At 42.0% G+C, this 13,487-nt stretch overlaps 1 protein-coding gene across 7 annotated transcripts in view; it reads left to right on the top strand.

The window, feature by feature from the left end:
- PROM1 (prominin 1) overlaps nt 1-13,487 on the top strand; it is a 116,187-nt gene that overhangs the window by 43,217 nt on the left and 59,483 nt on the right. For all 7 annotated transcript variants that reach the window (XM_083698212.1, XM_083698215.1, XM_083698210.1 and 4 more), the window contains one exon: nt 10,052-10,110. In XM_083698212.1, coding sequence (XP_083554338.1) covers nt 10,052-10,110 — 59 coding nt within the window. The remainder of the gene's footprint in view (nt 1-10,051; nt 10,111-13,487) is intronic.

Genomic DNA, 13,487 nt, shown 5'->3' with positions numbered 1-13,487 from the left:
ATTGACTGAAGGAGCTTCCTGCAGCCAATCGTGAGCCGTGTAAGCTGCGTGAGACATTTGGCTTCCGAAAAACGTTTGCAAACCTGAACACTCACTTCCAGATTTGCCGTGTTCAGGAGCCAAAACGTCTGAGTACCAAGGCGTTCAAGAACCAAGGTCCAACTGTGTAAGATAGCACGTAATGAGAAACAGTGGCATGTTACCTTAATCTTCTGTGGAATACAGGAGTCAGTTATTATATATTCATCTCAGGTACAGCTATAAAACATTATTATTATTATTTATTGAATTTATATACCGCCCTACACCCAGAGGTCTCAGGACAGTTCACAGAAAAGATCAACATAAAAACCACAATATATATAATCAAAATAAAAACAATAACACCCCCCCAAAAAAAACAGAGCCACATTTTAAAAGGGTTTAGGATGTCAATCAGATCAACCAAAGGCCTGGTTAAAATATAAAACTGCTGCAGCATTACGAAAAATAAAGGGGGGGGGGGAGAAAAACAGGCAGCAGCATAAGCAACATCAGCAGCAGAAACCACATGCAAAATGCACATACCTCTCTGTATACAAGATTAGCCCTTAATCTAAGGTTACCAGATTTTTTCCCAATGAATCCAGGGATGCTTTTTTTTTTAAGAGGAAAAAAAAATATTTTATAAAAAAGTAATATCTCTTCTGTGGTCTCCTCTGGGTGCCATCCTGCTCTCTTGGAGTGCTAGCCACCATGGAGTAGGTTTGGGTCAGGTCTGGGCTCGGCCACATGTCCTTGCCTTCCCGGTGCTCTCCTACCTCTCCTCAGTGGTGGCGATGCGGCAAGGTTGGGGCTCCCCTCTTTTTTCTCCTTCCTCTTTCTCTCTCTTCCTTCTCCTCCTCCCTGCATCAGCTCCGGGGTTTTTACTGGTCCTGGAGCACCACTGGGCAGTCAGCCGGGTGGCCGGGCGCTCTCTCTCCTGGCTCGATTTGGGTCATGGGGGGGTGTCAGCGGTTCCCCCAGTTGATGCGCCAGGCGTTCCCGGTTCCCCTGTGGCAGTGGCAGTCTCAGCAGCCAGCCTGGTAGCGCAGTTGGCTCTGGCTGGATTCAGGAGCTGCTCGCTGCCGTGGCACTCTTATGCCGTTGAACCAATCACGCATCATTCATTCCCTACTAATAAATCTGCCACACTTAAAATATAAATCCGGGGACATTAAATGAAATCTGGGGACATTCCGGGGACGGATTTGTAAATCCGGGGACTGTCCCCGGGAAATGGGGACATCTGGTAATCATACCTTAATCACACCCTCCCCCCACAAAATGACAGGCGCCTCCAGTTCTCAAGGGAGCCGATTCCCGTCTCCCAGTCTGTCACCTCGGGAGATCTCCACTTCCCTGCTCCTTCCCCTATTGATCTTCAGCCTCTGCCCCCTAATGACTTCCAGAAGGTAGAACACCAAAGGGGTGAAGTCCTTTCCCACCTGGCATTGGCCAGCAACTGGGTGGCCCGCCGCCTGAAGCATGCCTCACTGACCTCTCCCGATCCTGAAACATGTGCCCAGGGTGGGTAGAGTCCAGTGGGCCCACGGCTTCAAAGCCGTTAACTGGTACTGCCCTATGTACCAAATTATACTGTCTCAAGCTGGAGTCACACCTCTGAAGGCCATGAAGTTCTAGCCTGAGCAAAGAGATGGACACCTCTCTGCTCTCATCAGCATGGTGATGGGGCTCCAACATCACCACCTGCTTGGCATTGTTTTAAGTGGGACACAGCAGCCAAATTTCTGGGAGGCTTTGGGGTTGCTGGAAATCACTTGGGGGGCTAGATGTGGCCTGTGGGCATTGAATTGGCCACTCCTGCTTTCGGGAAAATGCAAACGTATCCAGAATAGTTCATCCCCATCTTCTTGAATGAGAGTAACCACCACACACAAACCTCTATTTTGACAGAATTGAGTTTTAGTTTATCGGGAGGGTGGGGAACTGCTGAATTAAAAATCGTTTTATGGTTCTGGAGAGAGAATCCAGGGCAATGAAAAGTGAAAAATATGCTTTTTGAAAGTTTAACCAGTTGAGACTGGGCATCCTGAGTGGCACCCTTATCTGAACTCTTGCCCTTAATCTATTGCAAATCCCTACCAGATGGTGGCTTGCAGAACAAACTTTGGATAGCCATGATAAGCAAAATATAATGATGGGGAAAACATATAGAAGTGTAAACAATATGAAGTGGCTATTTCTAAATATGTGTTGGCTGTCTTCTTCAAAATAACGCTTGAAAAAGAGGATTGTAAGGACCTTGTATTTAATGCTATACTTAATTTTAGCTAAGCAAGCCTATTGTAGAATACAGTCATACCTCGGGTTACAGATTCTTCAGGTTGTGTTTTTTCGGGTTATGGACTGCCAAAACCCGGAAGTACCAGAACAAGTTATTTCCGGGTTTCGGCTGTCATGCATGCACAGAAGCGCCGAATCGCAACCCGCGTGTGCGCAGACGTGCCGCTGTGGGTTGTGAACACTGCGGGTTGCGAACGTGCATCCCGCACGGATCACGTTCGCAACCCAAGCGTCCACAGTACTGGGACAAGCTTTGTCTGTCTGTTCTCAGTTTCAGTAGCAGTGGAAAAATAACCTGGTTAATGGGGGCAGGCAGGCAGAAAAGCTTTGTCTTTCCACATAAGTGCCAGCTCTATGACACCTCAGCCCCCTCAAAGTACGTGGGGATGGGGCAGAGCGCCCCCCCCCATCTTGGAGGGACTGGGCTTCCCTCTGGTGGCAGGCCCCACTGGGCCTGACGCATATGACATCACACGTGTGACATCACACATATGACAAGGCGCCCCTCCCAATATCGGGCAGATATTATGTCTTTCAATCAAAGTAAAATGCTGAATCATTTGAAGCAGTCTCCCCCCCCCCCAATTTTGTAGCTGTGCTATATTCCTTTAGTACCAACCTGAAACATATTTGCAAGTTCCCCTTTTGTTCTGCAAATTGCTTTGATAACTTTTTATTGAGATGTGGTATATAAATATTGCATATCAGTGAAGGGAGAGGCCTCATGGAAGAAATGTGGGAGGATAATAGGCTTGGATGTGTTCAAGGCCTGAGATGGTTACCCTATGTGCAAAAACATTTGCCCACACCCAGAGAAGTTAGCATGTTAAGAAGAGATCTGTTTTCTAATTCTTCTCCATGTGGTAGCTTTCTACTTGCAGAGGATTATCTGCATAAAGTACTGTTCAACTCAATGTGAACCCTCACCTGAAGTTACATTCGCAATTTAATTTTATCATGTAAGTGAGAAAGAAGTTGGCAAAATTTAAAGTGCAGACACTCTATTGGCTGTTTCACACGTTATTGGTTTGTCATGGAGCGTATGCTCATCAAGGAGCTGAAAGCAATCCTGATGTATCCCAATTATGCTCAAGTATCCAACAGGTTTGCCATTTTATACAAATGTTAGATATGTAAAAAGGGAAAGGACCCCTGACAATTAAGTCGTCGTGAACGACTCTGGGGTTGCTGCGCTCATCTCGCTTTACTGGCTGAGGGAGACGACGTTTGTCTGCAGTTTTTCCGGGTTATGTGGACAGCATGACTAAGCCGCTTCTGGCAAACTAGAGCAGCACACGGAAACACTGTTTACCTTCCCGCCAGAGCGATACCTATTTATCTACTTGCACTTTGACGTGCTTTCGAACTGCTAGGTTGGCAGGAGCAGGGACCGAGCAACGGGAGCTCACCCCGTTGCGGGGATTCAAACCGCCGACCTTCTGATCGGCAAGCCCTAGGCTAAGTGATTTACACCACGGCGCCATATTCAATATATGAACTGGACCTTTTCCCAAGCCTTTTGAAATTTTCAGTTATAAAGGCAAAAGGCTCTGCAGGATTATGGGCTGTCCAGTACTCCCGATGACTTGAGGCTGTGCTCATGAGCATTCAAAGGTCTTGTTTATCCTGGATTCTTGCTTTCACAGTAGTGAGTTGTTTGAAGTTTCCAGTTCTTCCTGATAAGTTTGAGTGTGCAATTTCAGGTCCATATTTACTGGCCTACCCTTGTAAGAATGACTATGTATAGGAAATGCTCCAAACACTCTAAACCAGGGGTCAGCAAACTTTCTGAGCAGGGGACCGGTCCACTGTCCCTCAGACCTTGTGGGGGGGGGCAGACTATATTTTGAAAGGGGGGAAAAATGGAACGAATTCCTATGCCCCACAAATAACCCAGAGACGCATTTTCAATAAAAGCACACATTCTACTCATGTAAAAACACCAGGCAGGCCCCACAAATAACCCAGAGATGCATTTTAAATAAAAGAAGAAGAAGAAGAAGAAGAAGAAGAAGAAGAAGAAGAAGAAGAAGAGGAGGAGGAGGAGGAGGAGGAGGAGGAGTTTGGATTTGATATCCCGCTTTAGCACTCCCCGAAGGAGTCTCCAAGTGGCTAACATTCTCCTTTCCCTTCCTCCCCCACAACAAACACTCTGTGAGGTGAGTGGGGCTGAGAGACTTCAGAGAAGTGTGACTAGCCCAAGGTCACCCAGAAGCTGCAGGTGGAAGAGCGGGGAAGCGAACCCGGTTCACCAGATTACGAGTCCACCGCTCTTAACCACTACACCACATTTTACTCATGTAAAAACATGCCAGACAGTCCGGATTTAAAAGGCGATTGGGCTGGATTTGCCCCCGGGCCTTAGTTTGCCTACCCAGTACTGCCTAAATGCTAAGATGGTTGCTACTTTTATTTTTTATTTTTAACCCTTATTCATAGTTTCTTGTCATCCTGGCCAGTTTCCTCTGGTCCATGAGTATCAAAAGTATAGTGCAGCTTAATGTTTCTTCCCCACCCCCAGCTTAGAAGTATCTTGGAATGGAGGATCCTGTGACGTAACCTTAAACTCCAGGGCAAGAGGGGTTTAAAAAAGCTTCTTTGCTGATGTAAGCCCATGGCACATCCAGATGGGAGAATTTGTATACCCTGAGAAGACATTGTTTATTAGCTAAACTGTTTACCTGTCATCCATTCCTGCAAAGCTCTTTTGGCAGAGGAATGACAAACCAATTTTTTTGTTGCTGCTTAATGTCTCGAGAGATTATTGCTAAGCCTTTGCTCTTTCTTCCTATCTCTTAGTCTGTGAGCGATGTGGTGTGGCAGCGCAAACTTTTTTTAATTTCTTGATGTCCCAGTTCTTCTGAGTGTTCGAACACTGAGTGCAATTGTTAGTTCAGATAAAGTTTTCTTTAGCACATTATCAAAGCGATTCACACACATGTATGCATATATGTATTCAAAAAGTATCAGTACTTCATTGGGAGCAATGTATCTGATCAGGCAGATGGCATCCTTGAAAAAGCAAGGATACCAGGAAAGCAACTGGGTAAAGAATTAATGTAATTAGTCCTTCCAGTAAGCTTTGGAAGATAAATCCCTTTTAACCTCTGTTATAAGAACATGTGCTGTGTCAAAGCCTTGGGTTATTAGTCTTTCAAAACGAGCTCCTACATCTGCTGTGGCATAGAGCAAAAGTAATTTAGTTAATTAGTAAATATATGATGTCACCGTCCTCACAATAAAGCCATTTTTGGTTTCCAGCTTTTCCGACAGACCTGGTTCTCACCTGGTTTTTGCACATAGCAAAGTGAGATAGTAATAGATGATAGATTAGATAGATAGATAGATAGATAGATAGATAGATAGATAGATAGATATAGATAGATAGATAGATAGATAGATAGATAGATGATAGATAGATATAGATAGATGATAGATAGATAGATTAGATAGATAGATAGATAGATAGATAGATAGATAGATAGATAGAGATAGATAGATAGATAGATAGATAGATAGATAGATAGATAGATAGATAGATGATAGATAGATAGATGATAGATGATAGATAGATAGATGATAGATAGATAGATAGATAGATAGATAGATAGATAGAGATAGATAGATAGATATAGATAGATAGATAGATAGATAGATAGATAGATAGATAGATAGATAGATATAGATGATAGATAGATAGATGATAGATAGATAGATAGATAGATAGATATAGATGATAGATATAGATAGATAGATAGATAGATAGATAGATAGATAGATAGATAGAATGAGATAGTAAGTAGACTGCAGGTGGAGGGTTATAATACTCTCCGTATAAACACCCTGCTAGGAGAAAAGTAGCTTAACAGGGAGACATTTTAAGCATTTCTCTCTCTGAGATAGTCATTTCAGAGAGTCTCTTTTCATGTTTACGGCCATTCAGAAACGTAGTCTTCTACTCATTCCAGCTCATTCCACAGGGTTTCTTCCACCTCATTCTGCTACGTGTATATATCTAGCTTCTATTATTATCACCCAGTCAAGTGGTCAGTATTGACTTCTACTTTGGGGCAATGGGAAGAGCTCTTTTTAATAATAATAATAATTTTATTAAGTTTTCTGTTTTACATTTCAAAATAAACATTTTACAAACTTTAAAGGATCCAGTGACTTTCCTTCTTCTCCTTCCATGGTTTGTTTTACATATCATACATTCCTGAATATTTTACTATAACCATTCAAATCAGTTTTCCACTTTAGCATTGTCAGGGAACTGCCATCGGAGAGTCAGGTGGTGGAAGGGCTCAAGGAGGCTAGGAGAGCTTCGGGTGCGGAGGAAGGAACCAGTAGGGGGAGAGGGAGAGTTCCTGCAGAAACTCAATCGGAGGAATGACTCCAAGATGTTTCCAGTGAGAACAGCGGGGAGGGCTCAGGACCTCCGCTGGGGACGCCCACTCCGCGGAGGAAACTGTCATGCAGAGAATCCAGAAGGAGAGTTTCCGTCAAGGAACTCTTATGTTGGCGTAAATTCCGGAAGCGCCCACTGACGGATTCTGCCAGCGATTGAGGTAGCCATGCTCCTCGGACTGGGAAAGTTTAGGAACTGATGGTAAAGCTTGGAGGACTTAAACGCTTACGCACGAGCAGCCCCCTTTTCCCATTATAAGCATCAATCACAAATTATTTATTCTGTTGAATTTATCTTAGTGCGGCCAGCGTTTTCAGTTATATACTGTCTCCCAGCTGTATAGAGTCTCCCAGACGCTATACCAATTCTTCCTAAGAATGAGGTTCATGTAACTTATACATTTTAGCCTTCCCATACCAAAGATATGCATGCCAGCCAAATTTAAAATTATGACCTTCTAAATCTAAAATGTCTGCATTGTCCAATACAATCCATTCTTTTAACCAACACAAACAAGCTGCCTCATAATGCAATTGCAAATCTGGCCTCCTCTGTCTTTTGTATCTATCAGAATTTTATATTTAATTCTTGGCTTTTTTCCCCGCCAGATGAATTTAGAAATATATTTTTTTCCATTCCTTGAAGCAGTTTGAATTATTTACAATCAGGATTGATTGGAATAAAAACAGTATTTTAGGGAGTATATTCATTTAAATGGCTGAAATTCTACCTAACAGGGAGAGTTTCATTCTCCCCTATATCTGCAACTCTTTCTTAACCTTTTCCCACAATTTAATATAATTCTTTTCAAATAGGTTGAGATTTCTTACTGTCAGCCAAATTCCCAAATACTTAACTTCTTTTGCCTATTTTTAAACCAGACATGCTTTCTAAAAAAAATTTGACTGTTCATCCATGTATTTAACCAACATTTTGTTTTAATCTGAGTTTATTTTGAAACCCACCACTTCTCCAAACCTTTTAATTTCTTCTAATGCTTTGGGAACGTTCTCCAAAGGTTGTTCCAGGGTCAACACCACAGTCCCCACAACACGTCAGCAAATGCCCTTAATTTATAGACTCTGTGTCCCACCTCAATACCTTTAATTTCCCCATTTCTCCTTATATTCTGAAGCAGTATTTCTAATGTTATAATAAACAACAGTGGAGATAAGGGACAGCCTTGTCTCATTGCTTTTTCTATTTGGCGTTTGTCTGAAAGAATATTGTTTACTAATATATTTGCAGAATGATCGGTATAGATTGCTTTAATTCCTGCTAGGAAAGAATTACCTATTTCCATTTTCTCTAAAACCTTAATCATAAATGACCATGAAATATTGTCAAAAGCTTTCTCCACATCTAGGAAGATTAATGTAGTCCGTTTTTCTTTTTTTTACTTCCAGGTACTCTGTTAAATTGATTATATTTCTCATATTGTCTTTCATTTGTTGGCCTGGTAAAAATCCACACTGGTCTCTGTGGACTGAGTCAGTCAGTGGCCTTTTCAATCTTTAAGCCAAGATTGTAGCAAATAGTTTGTAGTCACAATTCAGTAATGAAATAGGTCTATAATTTTTTCTCTTTGTTAAATCACTTTCTTGTGTGGGGATCAATTCTGTTCAAGGTGTCCTTAAGTGGTTCAATAAGTGCATCCTAAAACTTTTTATAATAAATTGCAATAAGTTCATCTGGCCCCGGTGCTTTTCCCATCTTCATTCGGTTTATTGCCATTTGCAATTCAAATATCTATATGGATGCATTCAAAATCTGCTGAATTTTCTTAGATGCTCAGGATATATTACAATTACCTTAATAAGAGTCCATTTTCTTAAAGTCCTCCTTTTCGCAATGATATAATGAAGTATAAAAAAATTCAAATGCTTTTCTTATCTCTTTTGGGCAAGTCAAATGCTTATCCTCATCTACAATATTATTTATGGTCCTATTAGCAAATTCAAAAAAATTCTGTTTCATTAATTTACCATATTTTTCGCTCCATAAGACACCTTTTTCCTCCTAAAAAGTAAGGGGAAATGTCTATGCATCTTATGGAGCAAATGCGTGGTCACTTGCTGGCTCCCTTTCCAGCCCCGCCTCCTTGCCCAGGCCTCCATTGTTAAATGTTCTGCAGATGGAGGCTGTTTGTTTCCCCCGCGACATGTGACTGGCTGATTAGATTATCTGTCTGGAAACTGTAGAAACGGCTCCCTTTCCTTTCCTAAAGAAGTTGCAGAACTGTGAGTTGAACCCCATAAAAACAGGATTTTTTTCCCTTTGCAAAGTTAGCTCAACAACTTTGAGCTGATCCTCAAAAAAAAATGGGACTTGTCCCCTTTGCAAAAGAAGCTGCACAACTGTGAGTTGATCTCCCAAAAACGGGGCTTTCCCCCTTTCCTCCTCTAAAAGCTAGGTGCATCTTATGGCCAGGTGCATCTTATGGAGCGAAAAATACAGCACTTTTCATCTCAATCTCTTGATTAGCTGACATTGAAAACTGTGCTTGCAATAGCTAAAGAGCTCTTAATGCCATCAACAATTATAAAAGTTGGGCTGAATCTTTGTACTAGCCAAACTGTAGGGATTACGTTTGGATCAGTTGCGATGGGTATGAACTTAGTTGATTATTCAGGTTAGTCAGCATCTAGTCACTTAGACCTGGCCTACATATGTGACAAAATGAGCTGGTAAAATCCTAAAGTGAAGTGATAAAAAGGATTGTACCATTCCAGATGTCAGGAGCTTATCATATTTTTGAATGCTCTCCAAGTAGCAAAAGGCCTCCCTGCAAATAGAGACTGGCATAACAGGGAGTGAGTTGAGCCACAGTTTATCTCCATGATATTTTAATTCTTTCTTCCAGTGTATGTGTATGCACCTTGGGCCAGTCACTATCTCTTAGCATAACCTATAAATGGAATAAATAAATAATAAATAAATAATGCCTATGTATATATTTCAGAAATACGACACTCATCTCTATGGTCAGAGTGGTACAGTCCACTCTAGCACTTCATTTTCTGCTTTAAATAGGGAGTTTCTCTAGAAAGACCACCTCCCAAATTTCGACAAAGTCCGACTGATAAAGGCTGGGTAACACGTCCCATAAAATGCTTAGCTTTGACCTCTAAACATTTTAGCAAAACTTATTTCCCTATGTCTCCAAGTGTAAAACTGCATATGTAAACAGAGACTCTTGTATTTCATCAATAACCACCAATGATATTTGATCAGCATATTTTGTTTGAATGGTTTTTATATTTACAAAAATCTTAAGTTTGTTCTCTATAATTTGGAAGTATTCTTGCTTTTTTTCAGATCTTATCAAAAAACTAGCACAGCAATCGTTTGGCAAAAACCCTGGTGATTATCAAAAGGTAACTCTTTCATGTGTATTTATTATGGTTTGCACATGACTGTGTGTCTGTATTTGTGGAGCTGATCTTTTTAACAACAACAACAACAACAGAGCACAGTATGTTAACTTTGCCACATCTGCTTCTTGTTTATCTTTTAAATAGAAAGTTTCCAGATGCAAGTGTGTCAAAACTGCATGATAAGGTTTCATTTTGCTTAGCTTCTGCATCAAATATTTTCCAAGAAGATTTTGGGGGATATTTTTGATCAGTGTAAATAGAAACGCTTGCTTCTTTTGCATAGGGTTTTCTGTGATCTTTCATCTGAATGGCTGATTAAGATACTGATGAGTAAAGATTTTTAGGCAAACCGAAATATATGAACACGTTAGTATTTCCCTTCGTAGCGTAGATTTTATTTATGTAGCCCATGTCTTCCAATTCTGGAGAGTGGTTATTAAGCATCTGATATTGGTCCATATCTTGTTCCCCATTGCATTATCAACTCCAAAAGACACACACTGCACACTGCACTTCCCATTTTAAAATAACTACTCCTTTTCAGGGGCCATCTTCCAAGTAGGGGGGAGGGGTGTGTGCCATAGGCACAGGCAAAGATAGGATGAACTTCACTGAATGGCTTTCAAACTGTATTTCTTGATTATACATTCAGGAAGGGTAGATGACTGTCTTTGAAAGACAGCTTGCCCACTACTTTCAATCTTTCCCTGTGATTACTGGCTACTCGGTGTGTTCCCAAGTGCATGGTCAGTTCATGAAGGGTGACACTGAGGTTTAACACTCTAAAACCTATTCCTGCATCCTTTGCAATATGCAGGGTTGGAATGGAAGACTGTAGAAAGTGTTCCCTAAAGGCGGAAATCTTGAAAGCCCACTGGCGTAAATTTATTTAAAAGATTAGTTGATTCTAACTTGGTGATTGGAATAAGTGCTGTGGGTTTATGCACCTCCTTCAGTTTTTGGTTTGTAGGCAGTCTTTAGCTAGCAAACCATTGTTTGTTCAATTTTGCCTTCGCAGCAAACTATGGTTATCTCACATGGCGGTAGGGAGGGGAGGTGCACACAGAGGTGATTCTGATTGCTAAACCATGGTTTTTGATTGGCACAGTGACTTCTGAACTGAACCAGTCCTTTTACCTTTTCAAAGAGCATTTAAGTGCCTGTTTCGGGTGAAAAACTACCTGTAATTTTGGAAGCCCACAGCTGTGGATGTATTCACCCATTCTGACCAATCAGAACATAGTAATTCTGACTGCAGAAAGGCATGGTCACGAGGAGTGGCTGCAGCTTGCAAACCTTTGAGGGCTTTTTTTTGTTATTTTGGAAAGAAGGAAACTCGAATTGTGAAATGCAAAACAAAGAGAGAAAATCACTTGAACTTCATAATGCTGGTTGTATAAATGATGGCATCATTCAGGTGTTTTTAACCATCAGTGTTGGAGCCAGTAAATCATGGGCTCCTTATGAAAAGTTTTGTAGGTAGGAAATAGTAATAGTTGTGATTCCTTCAGGTTGCCGTATTTCAAAAAGTATAAACCAGGAGCTTCTTAAAAAAAATATATGCAAAAAAAAGGTGAACTTTCAATTGACTTGCCAGGACAAAGCACCCCCTTTTGGAAATCCCCACTGGACATCAATTCCACCTTTGAAATCCCGGTAATGTCCAGACGTATGGCAGACCTAGATTTCTCCTTCTTTGGACAGTCTATCTCCTGATGAACTCTTTGCTCAAATTGCATTGGGGTTTGTACAACTGGCCAGTAGCAAGCAGTGCAGTGGGACAGAGAGGCTTACCTGACCTCCAGGCAAATGAGTTGCTGCTGCTTACCAAGAGACGCAAGGTGGTGGGCAGGCTGACGCAGTATCAACATGCCATCAGGAGCACCAGATTGGCCCTGCTGCTGTGTTTGCACCATGCTGACCACTGGCTTGCCGCTGCCTCTCCCAGTAAGCACCAGTGGCTCACCTGCTTGAAAGTTGCCCTTTTCCCTTATGGGATATCCAAAAGCCCATATAGAGTCCTTACATAGGTTCCCTATTGGTAGGAGAAGATAACAGAGGCCAACCAGAGAATATTAAGAAGCAAAGCAGCTAGTAAGTCTGATCTTTATTGAACTGTTGCAACAGGGTGCTCCCCTCACACGCAGGAGAGAGGTGGGACCTAGAAAAATGGTGTGCAAGGCCTTATAAAGAGTTTTGAAATTCATATCCTGTAGATCAAGACCACCCCCAGAAACATTATACATACATCACAGAAGGCGTGTAACCTAAGACTACCCCTCAGATACATCACACCTACATCACAGAAAAGGTGGTCCAGAATAGAAATTTGAATATTGTTTTTCTCCTGTTGTTGTTTATCTCCTGTCTGGCAGGTTACTTGATTGGATTGCCTGGAGAGCCTGGCCATTCTTTTGTAGTGATAAATACTTAGTTCCCGGGTCAGGTCACAGGCTCACACCCTAATCATATCTTAAATGTGTCCTTAAGGCAGGATTTGTGAGGAAAGAGACAATGGGGAGGTTTCCCATTTTGACCTTGTAGAGAAAACATTTACTCAGTTTAGGAATCAAAATGGTTCCAGGTTGGTCTTCCTGTGCTGATCTATGTACGTGCTTGGTTGGTACACTTATGAACATTTAACATATATCTAAGACCTCAAAATTCCTATCACAAAGTCAGGTAAGAATCTCTGTCCCATTACAGTGTACGCTGCTGCAAATAGCTATAATATACATGTCTCCTGTGTGGATGTGCTTTGTGGAAAAGAAACCATTATTGGAAGTTTCCCCAAGCCCAGGCTTCATACAGACTTCAGAAATTTATAAAAGCCTGCATTAAATGATAAGCGGGCTTGTGAAGTCATTGAATTCTCCCTAGCTTGGATAAACAAATAGAGGAGGAAAGTTTGTCTCTTTGCTCCAGTTTTTCCTTTTTTCCTGATGCACTGGGTTTCAGTGCTGTGCGGCTTAAAACTCAAGGAATCACAGAAGAGCAACATGTGCCTTAGTGTCCAGACTTCGTGCCCTGGTGCACTATTCCAGAGACAGAAGGGGACAAATCACCCTTTGTGCCTTCATCACTACCACCGCGACTGGGAAGGGAAGGGGGAGATTTTCCCAAGCCAGACAATAGGGTAAAACACAAAACATGCCCTTGATAAAGAGTGACTTTCTCAGAACATCAAGACCTGTGCACATGTGCTTTTGTGTGTGTGTAGCATGCTGCTTGGCGGGCCAGGTGGCGCTGTGGGTTAAAGCCTCAGCGCCTAGGACTTGCCGATCGAAAGGTCGGCGGTTCGAATCCCTGCGGCGGGGTGCGCTCCCGCTGCTCGGTCCCAGCGCCTGCCAACCTAGCAGTTCGAAAGCACCCCCGGG

Source organism: Podarcis gaigeae, assembly GCF_964106915.1.
Source record: "Podarcis gaigeae genome assembly, chromosome: 9".
Taxonomy (NCBI): Eukaryota; Metazoa; Chordata; class Lepidosauria; order Squamata; family Lacertidae; genus Podarcis; species Podarcis gaigeae.
This window is presented reverse-complemented; position numbering and strand designations above follow the sequence as displayed.